Source organism: Bos javanicus, chromosome 19, assembly GCF_032452875.1.
Source record: "Bos javanicus breed banteng chromosome 19, ARS-OSU_banteng_1.0, whole genome shotgun sequence".
NCBI lineage: Eukaryota > Metazoa > Chordata > Mammalia > Artiodactyla > Bovidae > Bos > Bos javanicus.
In genome coordinates, this window is record NC_083886.1 from 14,718,603 (window position 1) to 14,741,097 (window position 22,495).

Here is a 22,495-nt window from a genome sequence, read left to right on the forward strand (position 1 = left end):
TAGCTTTGACTTGATGGACCTTTGTTGGCAAAGTAATGTCTCTGGTTTTTAATATGCTGACTAGGTTGGTAGTAGCTTTTCTTTCAAGAAGCAAGCGTCTTTTAATTTCATGGCTGCAGTCACCATCAGCAGTGATTATGGAGCCCAAGAAAATAAAGTCTGTCACTGTTTCCATTATTTCCCCATCTATTTGCCATGAAGTAATGGGTCAGGATGCCATGATGTTCATTATTTGAATGTGGAGTTTTAAGCCAGCTTTTTTACTCTTCTTTCACCTTCATCAAGAGGCTCTTCAGTTACTCTTCGCTTTCTGCCATAAGGGTGGTGTCATCTGCGTATCTGAGGTTATTGATATTTCTCTCAGGAATCTTGATTCCATGTTGTGCTTCATCCAGTCTGGCACTTCGCATGATGTACTCTGCTTATAAGTTAAATACACACACATGTATATATGTACACTGAATCACTTTGCTGTACAGCAGAAATTAGCAAAACTTTGTAAATCAATTATGCTTCAATAAAATAAAGAAAAGAATCTTCACTTTAGCACTGTTTATAATGCTTTTTTAAGGGGGAAGACTGTATACATGCTTATCAATAGGAGGTTTAGTAAATTAGAATATATTGATGCAACAAAATATTCTGGAACTATTAAAAAGAATACAATATGACATAGTAGAAAAACACATAATGCATGAGCATATTACGTTTATATTTGTCTTATATATGGAGAATGCTACAGGCAAACTTAACAGTGATTATTTCTAGAGATTACAGGGGACTTGTCAGTTCTTTCTGTATTTCTGAATTTGTAATTATATATTACTTTTTATAATTAGGAGATAATGGGCATAAAGAAAGTATGATTAACAGATTTTGTTTTTGCATCTTATAAGAAGTGAAGAATTGGAAACAATACAACTGTTCAGAAATATGAAAATATATTTATAGTACTTGCTGGAATTTTGTATACAGCTATGGAGATACAATGCTAAGTGAAAAAAAGAATAGGAAATTGTATTGTGTGGATTACTATGTAAAATGAACATAATTAACCAAAATACTAATAATATTAATAAATATTAATAATAGTCCTTCTGTAGATAAAAGAATATGTGTGCATTTTTTGTGTGCTTAGTTGGTTTTCCAGATTTTCTGTAATGGATTTATGCTTTTTTCTATTACTCCTGTAATGGGAAAAATCTTATCACTATTAGTCTTTAAAATTCATTTGTTAAAAGATTGAAATTTGGCAGGCTTGGCTATTTGGTGGTAGAGAATCAAATTCTTTGATGTGTGTAAAAATGTTTTTTAAATGGTGAAACATTACACATATGTTATATCATTTTTGTGTGGATAGTGTTTTGCCCAAGAAGAGGTTTTTTTTTTTTTTTTTGGTTAGAATTTTATATGACATGTCCTGCAGCCTCTTCTTTTATAAATAGAAAGGGGTACCTTCTTTGAATTCTCTTAGCTATAATTTGGTCTGTATAAGGTCAAATATTTCTTCAGCCTCCTTCACCAGAGGATCTCAAAGCACTTCGTATAAAAATACCTCTTTTTTCCTACTGGTGGGAGATGCAATTGACAAAACTTCCATTTTTATAGCCCCTTGACTGACGTGTAGGGAGTAGACTCCTCATGCACTCAGTTGTGCGCCTTAGTTTAAGAGGGGCGAAATGAACGATCTGGTGGGACTGGTGAATGAAGGTGATTCTGGAAGCCTTTTCTGACTCAGGGAACCCATGCTAGTGAGTGATGAAGTGTTCCATTTGGATGGTATGCCACTGCCTCTGCTCCCGACTGAAAAATGATTAGGATATATGCAGAGAAGGGGACAATGGGGTAGTCCGGTCCTCACCATTTCTTGTCTGGAGTGATGTTTAAGGCTTAGTGTATTGCTTCAGGGCACAGATGATATAATGGAGTTGTGTAGAACTACTGTCATTTACAATGTGCTTTTATCAGACTTTTCTCCTATAGCATTGAGGAAAAAGGGTTTTTATGGTTGTGAGTGGCACATGCCTAGAAACTGTTCCCTGCTCCACTCTGGAGCCAGATATTCTTGTGATCATCTGGAGTTTGTTACCTCATAGAATGTGTTTCCTTTTCTAGGTTAATAGTTACTAATGTTGCTGCCTGTTTGTTTCCTATTTACTTAGGTTTCATGTGCTTAGCAAGCTGCTGAGCTTCATGGCACCTATTGACCATACCACAATGAATGATGATGCCAGGTGAGTAATAGATTAATTATATGTCTCAAATGGCTTCATGAAAGCCCAGTATTGACCTGTGCTAAAGCCTGTCGCCCTCTCTGTTTCTTCTTATCAGTTAACCATTTGTCATCGGCATTGTTGAAAGGGTCCTTGTAACATCTCTTCACTCCCATAGTTACTGTAAAACCAAAACAAAATTTTCGTAAATCTCAGTGCTGCCTCTGGTGGTTTTTTGTTTTTGCTGTTTTGTTTTTAACATTAGCCACCTGCTTTGGCCATCTGAGCTCTTCTCTAGAGAGATGGGTTAGGACAGCGCACACACACTTGCTTCATGTGTTTGGGATTTTATGTGTATGTTCTCCTTTTAAAAATGGGTGTAGAGCTTGCTCTGGGGATGTGTATTATGTTGTGTTTGTTCAGGGTACTATTGAGGATTTTGGGGTTTTTTTGAGTATTTTTTACAAAAGAAGTACATGCTTATTTTGAAAAATGGAAATGTGTACACAAAAAAATGTATACTCATATAATTCAGAGATAATTAAAGAATTAACTATTTTTTAAAGAATCATTCCTTCTATATTTATTAGTTGGCATTCTACTACAACATAATATTTTTAGAACTTTACTTATCTAGCCATATCTCTTCTCTATTTTTTACATTCATTTATATCAATATGGACTCATGCTTTCCTATTTTATTCAGTTAGTTAGAATCTGTTGCTGTCATTGATTTTGGTTTAAAATTGTCTCAGATTAATAGAGGTCCCTTCAAGCGGGTTTCATCTTTTTGAGATATCCCCAGTTATTCACTGAGCACTTCTTAGTTTCTACCACAACAAGGTATTCTAGGATCATCTCACATGTTCCCATTTCCAGTCCGGGAATCAGTCTTTCTCCAAGGAATGCTGACTGTTTTTAATGGAGTATGGTTTTTAGAAACCAGGTTCTGGGCGCTGAGATGCCCGTTGTTCTAGGCATCATCGTTTCTAGGTTCTCTCAGTGTGCGGAGATAGGACGTGTGTGTATCACATACACATACATATGCACAGGGTATTACCACTTTTAACATCTGAGGGTATTTCTTTCAGTCTTTATGGTTTCCCTTTTAGTATGTTCTTGTTTTTCTTTTTTTGTAATTAAAATTATATTCTACTCTTGTGATCTTTTTATTTAAATATTTTGCATACTCTGACCATTTAGTATCATTAAAATTATTCAAAAATTTAAGTGACTATGTAATATCTATTTTAGCCATTCACTAATTTTTGGAAATTTAAATTGTTTTAAATTATCATTGTTGTAATGCTGTGATAGATGTTTTAAAACATAAATCTTTACCAAGTGATATTATTAGTCATAATGTAGGCACATGTGGATTTTGCCAGCTTTATCCCTCAAGCTATACTTAGCCTTTTTATTTGAGAGTATTTAGTTTGCTACTAAACTCTAAACTCCATCAGATTTCCTCCCCTTGAAAGGTAGTAGATATGCAGGTTTAGGTGAACACAGTGATGATTAATTTTTTGTTTGCTTTTGTTCTGATGACAAAACAGCTTATAGATGATTCTGAGTGCATTTATACTCACATCTTTGTGACTTCCTATGCTTGTCTGTGAATGCTTATGTCTAGCTGGTTTTGCTTGTTTTGTTTTAGGTTTTTTGTTTTCATTTATTTCTTGATCTAGTCTGTTTTTAAAAATAATAAGTGAAATGCATGCTTCTTAGATTCTCTGTCAGGATGACATGAAAAAATTACTTCAACAGGAAAGGAAAATCAGGTTCTTGTAAATGAAAACAAACCCATTCAGGTAACACTATTATTCCAGACATAAAGTGAAACCTAGTTTAAATATTAGTGGCATCTTTTGAATACAGTACTACTGCATCATTTAGAAATCAGTTGTTATTCCTAGTTGGGATTTTACTTGAGTCATCTGATACCCCAGGATACTTGTTTTCCAGAATCTAATTTATTTACTCATAATTTTTGAGGGCCTGCTATATTCTAGATGTAAAGATAACTTGAAGGTGACTTTATTATTAAGGATTATGTTGAGCTTGATGTATAAGAAACGAAACCTGACTACAGAGGCATAAGCAAACAGGAGTTTATTTTTCTGGCAGCATAATTCTAGGGGAGGCAGGTAATGACTAGCAGTGTTTTTCCCTTTTCAGTGGTGTTGGGGCCAGCATCTCTTGGTCTTTCCCCTGTGGTCCCAAGGTGGCTTCTGCAGCTTTAGCCATCAAACATGCATTTCGGGTAGGAAGGAGAGGAAAGGAGTGGTGTCAGCCACATTGATTTTCTTTTATCAGAACAGTAAAAGCTTCTCAGAAAGACCGCCAAAGACTTCTCACATCTCGTTGGCTAGAACCCTGTTACGTTGCCACTTCAATAGAGCAGGTGAGAGAGGAGGTGATGGGATTGTGTTTGCTGGGCAACAGTTGATGTGGCATTTGGAGTTTGTACGAAAAAGAAGCTGTTGCTTGTGGACATTGCTAATTATCAGCATTGTTCTCAGCTGGTTTAGCCACTGTGTGTGTGGCAGGGCGTTAAAGAGAGGTCTCAGAGCTGGAGAACCCAGCATACTCGATCTGCGTGGCTCCTGAGGACGCTGAGGCTGGCATATGGGCTCATGCTCATGCTGCGTGGTCTGGATAGGCCAGACAAACCACAGGCCAAATAAGTGGGCATTCGCTCTTTCTGCTTCAAATATCAAGTCTTCCAGAGCTGGCCGGTAGTGTTACTTTCTCTTAGGAGGAAGGCCTATTTTGTTTTTGTTTAGATAATTCCATAAATGGAAATAATCTAGTACTGTACTGTTTGGTTTCCCACTTTGTGTATACCACAAAATGCTGAGAAATGGAAAGCTTTCTTTCTTTTTTTTTTTTTTTTTTATTTTAGAAGCCAACACTTTATTCTTAGACATTTCATTCTATTTTAGTACATTCATTATAACACAGTATGTACACATGAAAATAATTTAAATACAGCATATTTAGCTCTAGTAAAACATGCATTTAGAAACAGGATAATAATGCATGTCTGAATGTAAAACTATTAGACTATATGTTTCCATTTCTTCCTCTGGGTCCTTATTTTCTGTGAAATTACACTATTTCTCAAAATCTACTGTCACCATCTGTGGTTTTTTTTTTTAATTTTATTTTATTTTTAAACTTTACATAATTGTATTAGTTTTGCCAAATATCAAAATGAATCCGCCACAGGTTTACATGTGTTCCCCATCCTGAACCCTCCTCCCTCCTCCCTCCCCATACCATCCCTCTGGGTTGTCCCAGTGCACTAGCCCCAAGCATCCAGTATCATGTATCGAACCTGGACTGGCAACTCGTTTCTTACATGATATTTTATATGTTTCAATGTCATTCTCCCAAATCTTCCCACCCTCTCCCTCTCCCACAGAGTCCATTAGACTGTTCTATACATCAGTGTCTCTTTTGCTGTCTCGTACACCGGGTTATTGTTACCATCTTTCTAAATTCCATATAAATGCGTTAGTATACTGTATTTATGTTTTTCCTTCTGGCTTACTTCACTCTGTATAATAGGCTCCAGTTTCATCCACCTCATTAGACCTGATTCAAATGTATTCTTTTTAATGGCTGAGTAATACTCCATTGTGTATATGTACCACAGCTTTCTTATCCGTTCATCTGCTGATGGACATCTAGGTTGCTTCCATGTCCTGGCTATTATAAACAGTGCTGCGATGAACATTGGGGTACATGTGTCTCTTTCCCTTCTGGTTTCCTCAGTGTGTATGCCCAGCAGTGGGATTGCTGGATCATAAGGCAGTTCTATTTCCAGTTTTTTTAGGAATCTCCACACTGTTCTCCATAGTGGCTGTACTAGTTTGCATTCCCACCAACAGTGTAAGAGGGTTCCCTTTTCTCCACACCCTCTCCAGCATTTATTATTTGTAGACTTTTGGATCGCAGCCATTCTGACTGGTGTGAAATGGTACCTCATAGTGGTTTTGATTTGCATTTCTCTGATAATGAGTGATGTTGAGCATCTTTTCATGTGTTTGTTAGCCATCTGTATGTCTTCTTTGGAGAAATGTCTATTTAGTTCTTTGGCCCATTTTTTGATTGGGTCGTTTATTTTTTCTGGAAAACTTTCTTTTCAATATCAGTGCATAGTACTTTTCTCTAGGTGAATAATTTTGGTTTTGCTAAATTACAGATATGCCTTTTTTTTTTTTTTTTAAATGGGGTCTAGATTTGTTGAAGGTAAGCCTCTGGGGAAATCCAACCCATTTTTACAGTTGTATCTGTACAACAGAGTTACAGATATGTCATTCTTGGTGCACATGAATAGAGAATATTTAATGATTTTGAGGTAGAGAAAGGCTTTGTAAGCAAGACGCCAAGGTAGATCTGACTACATGAGTCAATTAAAAAAGATATCAAAAACAAAGTTATAAGTATATGAAAAAATTATAAAGAAAAAGTTCAGTGTAACATGACTTTACCATGTAATAATGCCGTGTAAAGAGTTTTTACAGATCTCTTATGGTACATATACACAATGGGATATTACTCAGCCATTAAAAAGAATACATTTGAATCAGTTCTAATGAGGTGGATGAAACTGGCGCCGATTATACAGAGTGAAGGAAGTGAAGAAAGAAAAACACCAATACAGTATACTAATGCATATATATGGAATTTAGAAAGATGGTAACAATAACCTTGTATACGAGACAGCAAAAGAGACACGGATGTATAGAACAGTCTTTTGGACTCTGTGGGAGAGGGAGAGGGTCGGATGATTTGGGAGAATGGCATTGAAACATGTATAATATCATATATGAAACGAGTTGCCAGTCCAGGTTTGATGCACGATACTGGATGCTTGGGGCTGGTGCACTGGGACGACCCAGAGGGATGGTACGGGGAGGGAGGAGGGTTCAGGATGGGGAACACATGGCAGATTCATGTTGATATATGGCAAAACCAATACAATATTGTAAAGTTAAAAAATAAAATAAAATAAATTAAAAAAAAATATCCCAATACAAATGGTGGGTGAAGCATGTTAACACTCAAACGTAGAAATTATAAAAGAAAAATTGCAAATGGCAAAAAAATAGATTGTCAATCTTATTAATCAAAGAGATGCAAATTAAAATAATGACACTTCATTTTTTCTTATTAAACTGGAAAGCATTAGAAGGTTGATAATCCCCCATGCTGATGGTGTGAGGGAGCAGACACTTTCATATACAGTTGTTAAGAACGTGATTGGCAGAATCACTCTGGAGGGGTATTTGGCAACACTTTAAAAAATTTTAAATGTAAGTGTATCTGTTGACCCAGAAAAATCCACTTCTAGCAATTAACCTAAGAAAATAGCAAGTTGGCAAATATTTTTATATAGAGTCTTTACTGCAACATTGTTTAAATGGAGAAAAAAATTAAAAAATCCAAATGACCATCAATAGGGAACTAGTTAAAATGAATCACAGAAAAAAATTCAGTGAAGTTATAAGCAACTATTAAAGGAATAAGTGGAGCTGTATGTATTAACATAATGTTTAGTATAGTAAGTAGACTACAAAGTACTGTAGTATAATCCTACTTTTGAATAAATAGACATGTGTGATCAAAAAAGAGTGATGCCTTTAAAAATATGCTGTTATGGAAATATCTCCAGATTATTTTGTTAACTAGAAAAGAGGTTTTTGTAATCTCCATTTATGTTTTAAAAATAAAAATTAAGCAGCTAAATACATACAAATATGTGAATATATATGTTACAGAACTTACATTGATAATATTTAAAATACCTATGGGGAAAGAACTCATGAGGAACGGACAAAGGGAGATGTTTTACTTTTCATGCTTCTGTTTTGCTTGAATTTCCTGCCATGAGAATGAGACCTGGTAGTCGCGGCTCCCAGGCTCTGGAGCATGAGCTCAGTAGCTGTGGAACGTGCCCTTGGTTGCTCCGTTGTGTTTGGGGTCTTCCTGGACCAGGGATCACACCCTCGTCTTCTGCACTGGTATGTGGATCCTTGACCACTGAGCCACCAGGGAAGCCCATAGCAAGTTTCCTAGCCCTTTTGGTAGGGGCCGCTCTACCTGTGGTTCCTCCCACACCCAGATCTGGAGAGAGAAGCCCTCCTCTTCTTTAGTTGTTTCTTGGGTCCAGGTTATCGCCTCACACATTTGCCTGAGTTAGATTAATACCCAGTATTAATAAAGAGAGGACAAGGAGAGAATCCAAGTGCTGTTACTTCGCCTTGAATCCTCCATGTCGTTTGTCCACTCTGAGCTCGAAAAATCTGCCCTTGGTGGAACTGAACTGAACTGAGACCAGAGCATAGCTCTCATTAAGGGAAAGAACGCAGAGAGCTTTAACACAGGGTATTAGAATATTCTTAGTGAAGGAAGAATTACTATCTGTAAAAGGATCTTTACAAAGATAGTGAGCGGCATCTTCATTTTATTTCACCTGTGGTGCAGTCTGTGTAGTGTTATCTATTTAGGTAATTTCTGCTGATACATATTCTTTTCTCATGCTAGGTGATTTACTCTTCAAGCAATCTACTTAAAACTCTTTTTAAGGTGTGGAGTAGCCCAGGTTGCTCCTGTATTACCAGAATTCCATTTGGGGGCATCATCTAGGTAAACCTTGCATACTGATTCACGTGACTTTACACGCCCTCAGGTTTCCTTTGTTAGTGAAAGACTCAGGTAACCACTGACACTTCATACCACCCCGTTAGGAGGGAAGCAGGGGGTTTCTATTGCAGGCCTGAGGAGTGCTTCTGGTACTGAGAGGAAAGAAGAGAAACCCCACTTTGCCCCCATATCACGTGTCTGCATGCAAGCGAGGAGGTTACCACGAGGCTAAAAACGATCGCTGGCGTTGCTGGACCCTCGGGTGCTCTTGGCATGGGGCAGTGCCGCTCCCGTGTGCCCTTCACACTCACCTGTGTGAGGAGGGCAGAGTAGCATGTGATTCTGAAGCAGCGGAGTTAATCCATGGGCTGAGGAGAACAAAGGCCTTGTCACCTTGATGGCAGAGAATTCCTCTAAATGTAGTGTCGCCACCCCAGGAACAGGCCAGTATGTTACTTGCATGATTTACAGGATTGCTGTTCACCTCACTGACTGTTGAGGTTATTCCACGCTCACCAAGCTTATCAAGGATATTTTAGAACCAGCTTACACTACACGGCGGCAAGCCCTGGAGTGCTGTTAGACCAGAGGGAGGGAGGGCAAAGCGGAAATTCAGGTGGCCTTTTATTATGGTTCTAACGAAATGAAGAATTTGTCAGTTGTGGAAATAATCACCTGTGTTTTTGTCTGTATTTTTGAGAGACCCTCCAAGTTAGACTTTTTTCTTAAATACTTTTAAAATTTATTTTGGCTTTACTGAGAGTTATGGCACGCAGGGTATGGAATCTTCCAGCTGAGGCATGCAAACTCTTAGTTGCCGTGTGTGAGACCAGTTTCCTGCCTACAGGTTGAACCCAGGCCCCCTCCATCAGGAGCATGGAGTCTTAGCCACTGGACCCGCAGGGAAACCCCCGAAGCAGACTTTTATTTATTTATTTTTGGCTGTGCTGGGTCTTCACTTGCTGCTCAGGTTTTTTTTCCCCCTCTGGTAGTGGAGAGCGGGGCTACTTCTAATTGCAGTGCGTGGGCTTCTCATCCAGGTGGCTTTTCTGGGGCTCGCAGGTTTCAGTGGTTACAGCACAGGGGTTCGGTAGTTGCGGCTCCTGGGCTCTACAGTGCAGGCTCAGTAGTTGGGGCCCACAGGCTTAGTTGCTCCGTGGCATGTGGGATCTTCCTGGACCAGGGATTGAACCCATGCCTCCTGCATTGGCAGGCAGATTCTTTACCACTGAGCCACCAGGGAAGTCTCCCGAGGCAGACTTTTAAAGAAGTTTGTTGTTCTTCATTTGCCACGTTGATGGAGGTCAGATAGTAAAATGCTGGTGTAAAAAGTAGGAGAAGTAAATTCTGAGTCAGACTCTGAGACAGGTCACGATGTGTTCCTCCAAGCTGGCCACGGCCCCAGTTCTGGGAAGGGGGCTCATGGGAACTGCTGGCTCTGCCACTGTGGGTTTTATTGTCAGCACAGAAGCAGGCCAAGCAGCAGCAGTCAGCTTGCTGTCCCCTTAAGAAAACTGGTGTTTTCCTTGCATTTAACTGCAGCTTCAGAGAGCAATAAGCTAAATCCAGTTTAGGTACTGCCCAGGAAAAGGGTTAGGTGCTTGTATTTTCCTAAGAAGCTTTTTTCTTGTTACAAAAATGATAGCAATCTCAACATTTTGTAGGTACTCCATCCCTTTGCAAAGAACTTAGATTCTCAATAGGAACAGCAGGAACTTTCATTTTGGCCCCCTTTCTCTCCTTCCCAGTCAAAAACCACTTTTCCCCACACCTTCCAGAAAGCTCCTGGCTTTAAAAAGAACAAGGAGAGAGTCCTTTAATGATAACTGCTAAGCACCAAATACATTATTGTTTTACATCTGAAGTTTTAGAAACGTACAAATGTGATCCAGCCTTGTAAAGTGCTTTGTCAACATCACTGCCACGTTGTTCTTGAGGTGCCTCCGTATAATAGAATTTGTGCAGGCAATTTATCTTCTTGCGCCATTTTTAAAGTGTGTGGGTCTGCACCCTGAGTATGGGCATATCATATCCATGGCATTCTTGTCGCCCTAATTGGTAACCCAGAAGTTACTTAGACCATTTTTGATTCCCCATTACCTACTTTACCCACCCCCATACACACTTCTTATTAGACATAATGCGCTGAATAATGGTGAAATATTTCAGTGAAGTTAGCTCAGCATTTGAGAGCACATATCCCCAGAAATACCCTCCACAGAGCAGTTTTCGTTGCTGAAAATCTTGCCAGCAAGAATGGTTAAGATACAGATGTTTTCTCTGAGGCTTCTTATCTCCTGAAAAGACACAGGTTGTTCTGACAGGTGAAACAAGCCCTCGCAAATATGCAACACTGATCTAATCAGCGGGAACGCTTGGACGGGCCCTGCCTCTCCCCAGCATCATTAAAAGCTCCCATTACTCTTTTATTAGAGGCTCCCTCTCTTCCTTATCAGATTACAGAATGAACATAACTCATGGCAGTGATTTGATCTCTTGTTAAAGAGGATTACAGCTTTGCATTAACTCGGATTGACACAGTTTATAATTCACTTGTTGATACTCGGGTGGGCGGCATCCCATGTTTGACGCCCCCCAGCAGGGCCAAGGGGCAAGGACTCTCATATATCATCATTAAAGACGGCGTCCTGCCAGAGCGAGGGGGCCCGAGGCCTTCCACCTCCAGAAAGGACAGAAGGGACATTCTCAAGTTCAAACCTGACACTTGGGCCAGAGTTTTAAAAACGGCTGCAAAGAAGGCGCTGCTCTTGTTTCTTCTGTATCTTCTGAAGCGCTCCTGTTCAGTCTTCACACAGTTCTAGAGAATTTGCATTCTCTAATGGAAGCTCTGGTTGCAAGCAGGTTCTAAAGAGAAAGAAAAGCACGTTTTCTAGAAGGAGACTGCATATGCTGAACAGATTAAATCTTTGCTCAAAACAGGACTTCTTGACTATAGTTCTCATTTCTGCAGGCAGATTCCCACCATTTCTTCAAAAGACTGTGATTCTTATTGTTTTTTCCCAAAGAGATGTTTCACATGCATTAAAGTGAGTGTAAATGTTTCTCTTAGTTCAGTTCAGTTCAGTCGCTCAGTCATGTCCAACTCTTGCGACCCCATGAATCACAGCACGCAAGGCCTCCCTGTCCATCACCAACTCCCGGAGTTCACCCAGACTCACATCCATCGAGTCAGTGATGCCATCCAGCCATCTCATCCTCTGTCATCCCCTTCTGCTCCTGCCCCCAATCCCCCCCAGCATCAGAGTCTTTTCCAATGAGTCAGCTCTTCGCATGAGGTGGCCAAAGTACTGGAGTTTCAGCTTTAGCATCATTCCTTCCAAAGAAATCCCAGGGCTGATCTCCTTCAGAATGGACTGGTTTTATCTCCTTGCAGTCCAAGGGACTCTCAAGAGTCTTCTCCAACACCACAGTTCAAAAGCATCAATTCTTCGGCGCTCAGCCTTCTTCACAGTCCAATTCTCACATCCATACATGACCACTGGAAAAACCATAGCCTTGACTAGACGGACCTTTGTTGGCAAAGTGATGTCTCTGCTTTTGAGTATGCTGTCTAGGTTGGACATAACTTTCCTTTCAAGGAGTAAGCGTCTTTTAATTTCATGGAACTATTATTTTTAAGTTGTTATATTCTATTATTATCATCTTATAAAATGTGATATTGTATAGATGCTGTGTTAGACACAATGAACTAACACGCAGGTGGGCAGGCAACAGGTAATGTTTTCACCTGAATTTAGGTGAGTCGTCCATACATGCTATGAGTACATTTCCCACGGCAGTCACTGAGCCACCTGAGCAGCTTGGGTTGCTAAGATGCGCATCATCTCAGTTTTTAAGTGTGTTCATCCTTTGCTCTGATTTATCCGCCCTAAGTCTGCCACCCTGTTTCTGGTTGGCAGTGAAATGACATAGAATGATAACTTCATATTCAACCTATTATTACTATTATTTTTGGTCAAGCCTCGTAGCTTCCAAGATCTTAGTTCCCCGACCAGGGATTGAACCTGGGCCCTGGCAGTGAAAGTCCAGATTCCTAACCACTAGTCCACCAGGGAGCTCCCTCATATTCCACTTATTGAATGTTTACTGTATCTCAGACACTGTACTAAGCTCTTCACATGTATTTTCATCCAGTCCTTATAAGAAACCACTGAAGTGGTTGACATTATCTACATTCTGTGATAAGAATACTGAGGCACAGAGCAATTAAGTAATTTGCCCAAGATAGCCAAGTTCCGAGCGGAACTGGTTTCTGCATCTGGGACTGTGGCTCCTGACCCCTGCCCCTGTTCCCGAGACATCAGCAAGCTTTTAGAAATACGTGGGAGCGATGTGCTGAAGGGCAGCTTGCTCCTCGCCCCCAACCCCACCACAAGCACACATACTCAGAGCCTTTCTCTTCATTAAAAACTGGTTCAGAGTAAAACAACTTTTTCTTTCTGTTATAGTAAAGATGCTTTCTTTTTAAAAAAATTATTTATATTTGTTTATGGCGCGCTGGGTCTTCCTTGCTGTGTGTGGGTTTCTCTCTGCGGTGAGCAGGGCTGCTCTCTGTTGCGGTGCACGGGCTTCTCAGGTGGTAGTTCTCTAGCTGCAGAAGCAGTGACTTCTGAAACTACGGCACAGGCTGTAGGCACGTGGGCTCCCGTGGGCTTAGTTACTCTGAGGCGTGTGGGATCTTAGTGCCTGACCGGGGATTGAACCCCTGTATTGGCGGGTGAATTCTTAACCTCTGGACCACCAGGGAAGTCCCTAAAGATGCTTTCTGTGTGGGAGGGTTTTGCCTGTCAAGCCATTCACATTGTAGTGTAAATCACTGAATTTGCAGGCCTGTTCTTATGGTCACCCTGTTCTTTGATGACAAAGACCCTAAGCCTCATAATTGGCTTTGAAACCTGGTCCAGTGTATTCAGTCCTTTTGCTCTGACAGTGCTCCTGGTTTCAGGTGCCTGTCACCTACTTTCCTTAGAGACTGTATTCTTCCCCTGTCATAAAAACAAGACATGCTTATAGAAGAAGATTTGGAACATATAGAGAGGACAAAGGAAAATTCATGTTATCTGCCACTGGGAAAATAATATTATTAATACTCAATTATTAATATTGTTAATACATTAATATAGTAATAATATTTATACTTTTTATTATCTTGCAGAACTTTTTGTGTATATATTTTATAAAGACCTATTTGTATGTTTGAATCCCTTCTTTTTTAAAAATTTCATTTATTTGAAAAAAAAATTTCATTTATTTGGCTATGCCAGGTCTTAGTTGTTGCATGTGGGATCTAGTTCCCTGACCAGGGATTGAACCCAGGTCCCCTGCACTGGGAGAGCAGAGCCTTACCCACTGGGCCACCAGGGAAGTCCCCGAATCCCTTTTCTCAGTTAACTGTTACAAGCATTTTTAATGGCATATGTTTTTTTAAAGGCATCTTAAATAACCTTATAATATTCTATTATGGAGTATGTATTCTTGGACATTTAGGTTATTTCTGGTTTTATCTCTCTTTAGGATAATGCTGCAGTGAGCATGTCGATATAGAAACCCATGTGCTGAGGTTTGCTTGTATCTCTAGAATAGCTTCTGAAGAGTAGCAGGGTAATTTCTGGACCAAAGGCATAAACGTTTAAACATTTTTTCATTGAAGTACAGTTTATTTTCAGTTTTCTGGTGTATAGTAAAATGATCCATCCATATTTTCTAATGGTTCATAATGGGTTGTACTGATTTCTGTCCCGCGCCCCCGCCTCCTGAGGTTCGTGTCATTTACCTTTGCCGATGCGAGAGTGCGTTGCGGTGACACTTTACTGGGGCCCACATGGCACTAGGCGCTGGGCTAAGTATCTAGTGTTTATTTTCTCATTTAATAATAACCTTGAAGAGCATGTATGTTTATTAATCATTTATATTTCTGTTTTTAATCCTTTGTCCATTTTTTTTTTCTTTGGGTTTAATTTTTCTCTGCAGTTTGTATGAATTCTGTATGTGATGATTATATACCATATTTCCTGTTTTTGTAGATTTCTCCCTTTTTGCTTACCTGTTGGTATTAGTGACTTTATTGGTCATATATAAATTTTATTTTTTATGTGATCCAAAATATAAGTTCTTTGTGGTGTTTTTCATTGCTTTTATGCCTTGGCATGGGTTTCTCAGGTGGCTCAGTGGTAAAAAACCTGCCTGCAATGCAGGAGACGTGGGTTTGATCCCTGGTTCAGGAAGACCCCCTGGAGAAGGAATTAGCAACCCACTCCAGTTCTTTTGCCTTTAAAATCCCATGGACCGAGGAGCCTGGTAGGCTACAGCCCATGGAGTCGCAAGGCGTTGAACGTGACTGAGCAACTTCACTTCACTTGCAATATTCTTGCTGGGAAATCCCATGGACAAGAGTAGCCTGCTGGGCTACAGCCCATAGGGTCGCGAAGAGTCGGACACAACTAAAGCGACTAAGCTCACACACACTTGCTTGGGCCTTCCTTCCTGGATTCTAGGACCAGCTGTTAGCTGATATTTTTCTGTGACTTTTGTCTGATTTCTTTTCTTACTTTTCATCTGCTCGGAACTTTATTGTCATATGTTGCCCAGTGGTCTCTGCACTCCGCTCCTACTGCTTCTTTGTGAGCCCAGAATTTTTTTTTCCCCACTTCTTAGCATTTCACTTTCACTGTGACACCAACAGCCTCTTAACCACAGTCTGGTCGAATCATTTCTGTGTGTCTTTGCCAGATTACACCTTCCTAAAATGTCACTTAGAACATGCCACTCCTGGTGGCCTACCGAATAAAATCTGAGCCTGCCACCAAGGCCTGTGGTGACTTTGCCCTGCCTCCTTTCTCTCCTTGTCACCTGGTTCAGTGTGCACCCTCTGGTGCTGTCCTGCTGGCCCCCCAGGTCCCGGGACACCCTCCCACCCGGATACCTCCTCACCCCTTCCCCACCTCCCCTGTCCCACCTCTGTCCTTTCCTGCTGCAGGGCCCGTGGTCCTTGGTCCACACCAGCCTTTCCAGAGGGACTGTGCTGATTCTCCACCACCCACTGAGTAGGGGCTCTTTTGTCTTCAAACCCCTATTTTATTTGTTTCTAACAGTACTTAATATACTTCACAAAAACATTTATTAGGGTGTTTTTTTTCTTGTTAAGAATGCTTAATTTATAAGTCAAAATTGTACGCATAAGTTTACTATCGTCCCGTGTTTGGTATTATCAAGGCTTTATGCTCTTACGTTTGGGTTAATATATTTTGATTCCAGTTGAATGCTGCCTTACTTACTATATGGGCTTCCCTGATAGCACAGTTGGTAAAGAATCCGCCTGCAATGTAGGGGATCCTGGTTCAATTCCTGGGTCAGGAAGATCCACTGGAGAAAGGATAGGCTACCCACTCCAGTATTCTTGGGCTTCCCTTATGGCTCAGGTGGTAAAAAATCCACCTGCAATGCAGGAGACCTGGGTTCGATCCCTGGGTTGGGGAAATCCCATGGAGAAGGGAAAGGCTACCCACTCCAGTATCCTTGCCTGCAGAATTCCATGGACTGTATAGTCCATGGGGTCGCAGAGAGTCGGACACGGCTGAGCGGCTGTCACTTTTCACATAGTTACTGTATAGCATTTCTATAGCACAAGTTTTATTTGTAAAACAAGTCAAGTCTTTGCCCAGTTGATGTCAGCCTTCCCTCGGCTAGAAAGCTGACTCCAGATCCTTGACCACCTGTTCTGCCCCAGCTCACAGGCAGGATCACAATGTGACCTTGAAGAAATCTTCTCTTTGGGCTTCTGTTGTTCAGTCGTGTCCGACTCTTTGCGACGCTGTGGACTGCGGCATGCCTAGGCTTCCCTGTCCTTCACCGTCTCCTGGAGCTTGCTCAGACTCATGTCCATTGAGTTGATGATGCTACCCAACCATCTCATTCTCTGTCATCCCCTTCTCCTCCTGCCTTCAATCTTTCCCAGCATCAGGATCTTTTCCAGTGAGTCAGCTCTTCACATCAGGTGGCCAAACTGCTAGCATCAGTCCTTCCGGTGAATATTCAGGGTTGATTTCCTTTAGGATTGACTGGTTTGATCACTTGCAGTCCAAGGGACTTTCAGGAGTCTTCTCCAGCACCACAGTTCAAAGCATCAGTTCTTTGGTGCTCGGCCTTAGTTTCCTGCTTTATAAAGTGAAAATAGTCCTTCTTGCTCATTAGATTCTTTTTTAAAAAACATTTATTCTCTAATTTATCATTTATTTTTAGCTGTGCTGGGTCTTTGTTCCTGCACTCGGACTTTCTCTAGTTGTGATGTGCAGGCTTCTCACGTGGCGGCTTCTCTTGTTGCGGAGCTTCGGCTCTGAAGTGTGAGTGCAGTAGTTGTGGCCCATGGGCTTAGTCGCTCCGCAGCATGTGAAGTCTTCCTGGACCAGGGATCGAACCCCTGTCCCCTGAATTGGCAAGCAGGTTCTTAACCACTGGACCACCAGGGAAGTAAGTCCTCATTAGAGAATGAAATAGTCTTTGTAATTTTTTGTTTCTGAAAGGACTGTTTTGATGATACCTGTACAAATAGTTACTTAAACAAAATTAGTGTTTTTATACATATACCTATTATGTCCTTGTTCCTTTGCCTCCAGGACAGACATACCTATTTTTTTGTACCTGAGAAGAATTAGCTATAGGCCTCCTGTCTAAAATACCTTGAAAGGCCTTCAGCTTATGAGTCTATTGCTTGTAAGTAATTTGCTGGTAAGATGATTTTAGCAATCCGTCCTGTAAGACGGATGAACAAACTTTTTTGCCTCTTTTACTAAGATTGCTCCACAGTATCTAACTCTTAACTCTAATACAAAGATCTTCATTGACCCAATAAACCCATCATAGGTTGAAAATATCGTAAGTTGAAAATACAGTTAATACGCCTAACCTGCTGACATCACGGCTGATCGTCGCCCACCTTAGACACGCCCAGGACACTTCCATTAGCCTACAGTTAGGCAGAGTCATCCAACGCAAAGGCCTATTTCATGATTAAGTGACTTGTCGATTGTGTCATTGACCGAATACTGTACTGCAGGTGAACGGCAGAAGGGCTGTCTGGGCACAGAGTGGTGTGTGTCGTTCGTCCGTTGTCACCATCACGGGAGGGTCTGCCCCACGTCCCAGCCCGGGAAGAGAGAGGTTACAGTTCAAAATTCGAAGTACAGCTTCTACTAAACGCACGTTGCGTTCACACCATCGTCAAGTTGAAAGATCTTTGAGTCAAGCATCTTTTTATTTTTTTAATGACTGTGCTGGCTCTTGTTGCTACTCAGGCTTTTCTCTAGTTGAGGCGAGCGGGGCTACTCTCTAGCTGTGGTTGCGGGCTCCTCCTCATTGTGGTGGCTTCTCTCACCGCGGAGCGTGGGCTCCGGATGAGCGCGCTGCGTGTGCAGCTGCATGTGCAGTGTGCAGGCTCGGTTGTTGCAGCTCCCGGGCCCTGGAGCACAGGCTCAGCAGTTGTGGCGCACGGGCATAGCTGCTCCATGGCATGTGGCGTCTTCCCAGACCAGGGATCGAACCCGTGTCCCCTGCCCTGGTAGGTGGCTTCTCCACCTCGGAGCGTCCAGGGAAGCCCCGGTCAAGCGTCAGGGACCGTCCTCACTTCGCTCTGTTCCCCTAGCACTCTGTGCCCAGACAGTTCACCAGCAGCGCAGGCCCTGATCCTCTGCGGGCTTTATCTCCACATGAGAACATTGCCCCACCCAAGGGCCAGCTCCATGGTTTGTTCTTTGCTCGTGGCCAAGCTGGAAAAGCCCAGAAATAGAGTCCAGCCCTGGGACTTCATTCTTTACCTCGAGGGTTTTGGAAGTCGTTTTACTTAGGGTGAGCCCTGGGAAAAGGTCACAGTCTACACCACAGACGTGTGTTGTATGAAGGTCTTCTCCTGCCCATCTTGGCTGTGATAGCCATACTGGGTGTGGTTTCTGGTGGCCCTTCTACACATTACTAGTTACCATGGAAACAGAGTGTATGGACAGGGCCCTGGGTTGATCAATTCTCATTGTAGGACAGTTTTTTTTTTTTTTTGGACTACTCTCAGGATTTTGTTTGGTTTAAGAAGAAAACAGCTCTGGAATGGCTCCTGTATGTGCATTAACAAAACATAATGGTCCCTGGTTTCCTTTTGTTATTTTTACTGTTGGTTTTAAGTGTCAAGCCAAAAAAAGGATATTTAGATAAAGGGCATCGCCTGAGTGTCCTTTGAGTTGCAGGTGCTGGGGAGCAGGCATCTGTAATGGGAAGCTATTACTAACTACCCTGGAAATGAGGTCTTGAATGAGCCATAACCACACCTTGTGTTTTATCCATTGTCTCCCTCTGGGGAGCAGAACACTTTATAAACATTAACTCTTTTACCCTCTGGGCACCTCCACTTAAAAGGTAAATAAGACTGAAGGCTCTTTCCTCTCCAATATAGATGAGGAAACATCAGCCGGGAAAGGGAGATTACTGGCTGGAGGCAGGGGAGGCATTTGCAGCCCAGGGTGTTTGGCATGTCCTCCCGCCACCCCCCTCCTGCCGCGGCAATGGACCCCAACACCCTGGTGGCCTCTGACAGCCAGTAGCTGCCCCGCAAGGTTCCCCTTTCTGCCAAGGTTCCCCTTTCTGCCTCTCGGAGGCTAGTGGGGGTTGGGCCCTTTGTCTGGTGTGGAATGTGAAATGCAGCAAAGAGGACCAATTGTTCCTCACTGCTTTGTGCTCCTTTATAAGAAAGAAGAAATCAATACACATTTTCTCCTGCATGCACTTGGCAGCGCTCGGCCTCCCTGTCCGCCTCTCCGTCCTGCAGGGGAGGCACAGCTGTGCAACACAGCGGACTCCCCAGCTTCCAGGGGCAGAAACGCAAACTACTCATTTTGCACGGAGCAGTCAGGCTTTTAAAAACCAGTCCTGTAACTGGCTGAGGTCATCAGACTGCTGACTTCAGTGACTGGCTGGTGATCCGAGGCGCTGGAGTGGGGAGGCGGCCCCAGGGTAGATACCCAGAAGCTCCGGACCCCTGGGCACTCCCCTGGGGAAGGTTTCCCTGGCAGGTGGCTGGGAGAAACCTTTTTTTCAAATCTCTCTCTCGATACACAGAAGAGAGGAGCAGGTTCTTTGAAGAAAGACATTAAAAACCAAACAGGATTGACAGGTGGAGGGCATCAGTTTGCATTTTGTCATTTAATGGAAATAAACTGTCCAAACAGGACCCTTAAGGTAGGGGCCTTGTAGAGAGCTGAGACAGGAATCTTGCAGATTTTATTTTTTAATCAGAAAATGTGGTGTTGATCCCTATAACTTTGTAGCTTCCTGCCATTAAACAGTTAAGTGTGGGACATGACTAATAACAAAGGTAGTTTGTTTTTAAAATTTTTTTGAAGTACAGTTGATTTGCAGTGTTTTAGGTATACAGCAAAGCGATTCAGATATATGTGTGTATGTATGTGTGTGTATACATAAATAGACACATATATCTCTTTTTCATATTCATTTCCACTGTAGGTTATTATAAGATATTGAATATAGTTCCCTGTGCTGCACAGTAGGTCCTTGCTATTTATCTGTTTTATATATAATGGTGTGTATCTGTTAATCCCAAACTCCTAACTTCTCCTTCCACCCCTTTCCCCTTTGGTAACGGTAAGTTTGTTTTCTACACTTGTGGGTCTATTTCTGTTTTGTAAATAGGCCGCTTTGTATCGTATTTTTAGATTCCACATGTAATGATACTGTGTGCCATTTAACAAAGGTAATTTAGGGGGCAGAACAGCCTCGCGGGGCCTGGTGAGGTCTGCAGGCAGGTTCTTGGGTACAGTGCTTCCTTCGCACCCAGGAGATCGCTGGGGCTGGAGTGTGGATGGTTTACCAGGGAAAGGGAGGAGGGCCGAGAACAGAACCCAGGGAAGGGCAGTGGGGGGAAGAGAAAAGGATGAGGGCAGAGCAGGAGCAGCCAGGGTCTCCCCCTGTCTCCCCCTGGGCGGAGGTGTGGGGGGGCGGGGGCGGCTCCTGGCCCCGGGCCCTGCAGTACCCTTGTGTCCTGCGGGCTGAGCTGAACCCAGTGGCTCAGCATCCCGAGCTGCTTTTATGTTCGGATAAAAAAAGTCTCTGCTTTTATGTTCGGATCAGGACTGGTTTTTTTTTGGTCATGTCAGCCCTTCAGCTTAGCACCAGCAGTAATGGAATGCCTTGCTGAAACTCCGGGTTGACCACAGACGTCTTCGCTGATTCCTGTGTGTTTTGACCCCCTTGGAGTAGCTGAGAGAAGGATCACACACCGCCCCCCACCCAGGCCCTGGGTTGTTGGGCAGCGGTCTTGATAGGGATACAAATGTAATTCAGTGTCAGCCTCCCCTTCCGTGCGGCTGGAGGAGGTGATTCACGTCTAAGCAGTGAAGCATCCCGTGGCTTTTAACAGGAGCTGTTAGAGGGGCTGCTGCTTGAACAAGGAGCTTCATCTTCCTGAAGCCAGCAGTCACAAAGCCGTAAACACAACACCGGCCAACTCTATTGCCAGGATCGTGGTGGCCTGACGTTAATATTAAACATCTCCAGCAAGGCAGAGAGCTCCCCAGCCCAGCCACAGAATAAAAATAAATAAAAATAAAGAGAAAACCCTGCTAAAAGCAGTGAGATGATTTGTCGTCCTTCCTCTGTGAGGCCATTTGTCTTCTTTCGCATCAAACCTGTTATAAAACAGTCAAACTGTGAAAGTGGAAATCATCCCAGGAATATGGAATATTAACGCACAGGAGAGGAGGCGACATCCCTTTTGTCGAGAGGTCCCTCCTCACCCTGCGGCCCCACCTCTTCTTTTTTGCAAGTCCCACCAAGGTAAATTATTTTTCTTTAAAAGAATTTGAAAGACTTGAAACTAGTGGTAGGATGACGGAAGTTTCAAGTGTTTTGCTTCCTTGTTTAAGGGGAGTGGGTTTGTAACTGACAAGGGAACAAGGAGGGAACACGGGCGGGGAGAATGCTCCGCAGACTCACCCCTCGCGTCCTCTCACCCATCGTTCCTCCTTCAGTTCCTTTGTCTGGGGCCTGAACCTGCGTCTTTGAACATTTGTAAATCTCGAGTCTGATCTTTAGGAGACAGGCCAGAGGTCACGTCACCATCTGTAATTTAAAGCTGTGGGGCTAAAAGCATTTGCAGAGGTTTGAAGGACCCAGTTCTGACCTGACCAAAGGAGCGAATTGGAACAGACCTTCCAGAGTCTCCTTCAAGCGCTGGGGAGGATGGTGAGGCGAGCAGAGGTGATCGGGAATTTATGGCCAGTTTGCCGGAGCCGCTGGTTGCCTGGTCCACTGAGAAGTGCGTCGTGTGCTGCCACCTTGTGGCAGATCTGGGCAGCTGCGGCGAGCTGTCCTGTAGCTTATGCAGCGTTCAGCCTGCTTCTGAAGGGAGGTTTGTCCAGATGGAGGTGATTAGTGATAGGTAAGGGCGTTCTCTGAGTTACTGTTACTCTGCTCACTTGTCCCTGTTAACAGCCCTCGATGAGAGAATATTGCTTTTTTCTCTTTTCACCTTTCTTGGCTTTTTCTGTGTATTGTTTTAGGGCATGCAGTTGTGCTGCATTTCAGGGGAGAAGCCACTCTTTGTTGCTGGG

The 22,495-nt window shown here is 42.5% G+C and overlaps 1 protein-coding gene across 1 annotated transcript in view; it reads left to right on the plus strand.

The window, feature by feature from the left end:
* Window positions 1-22,495, plus strand: part of AATF (apoptosis antagonizing transcription factor) — a 109,435-nt gene that overhangs the window by 79,580 nt on the left and 7,360 nt on the right. Inside the window, exon 11 of the mRNA XM_061390298.1 lies at window positions 2,163-2,234. Coding sequence (XP_061246282.1) covers window positions 2,163-2,234 — 72 coding nt within the window. The remainder of the gene's footprint in view (window positions 1-2,162; window positions 2,235-22,495) is intronic.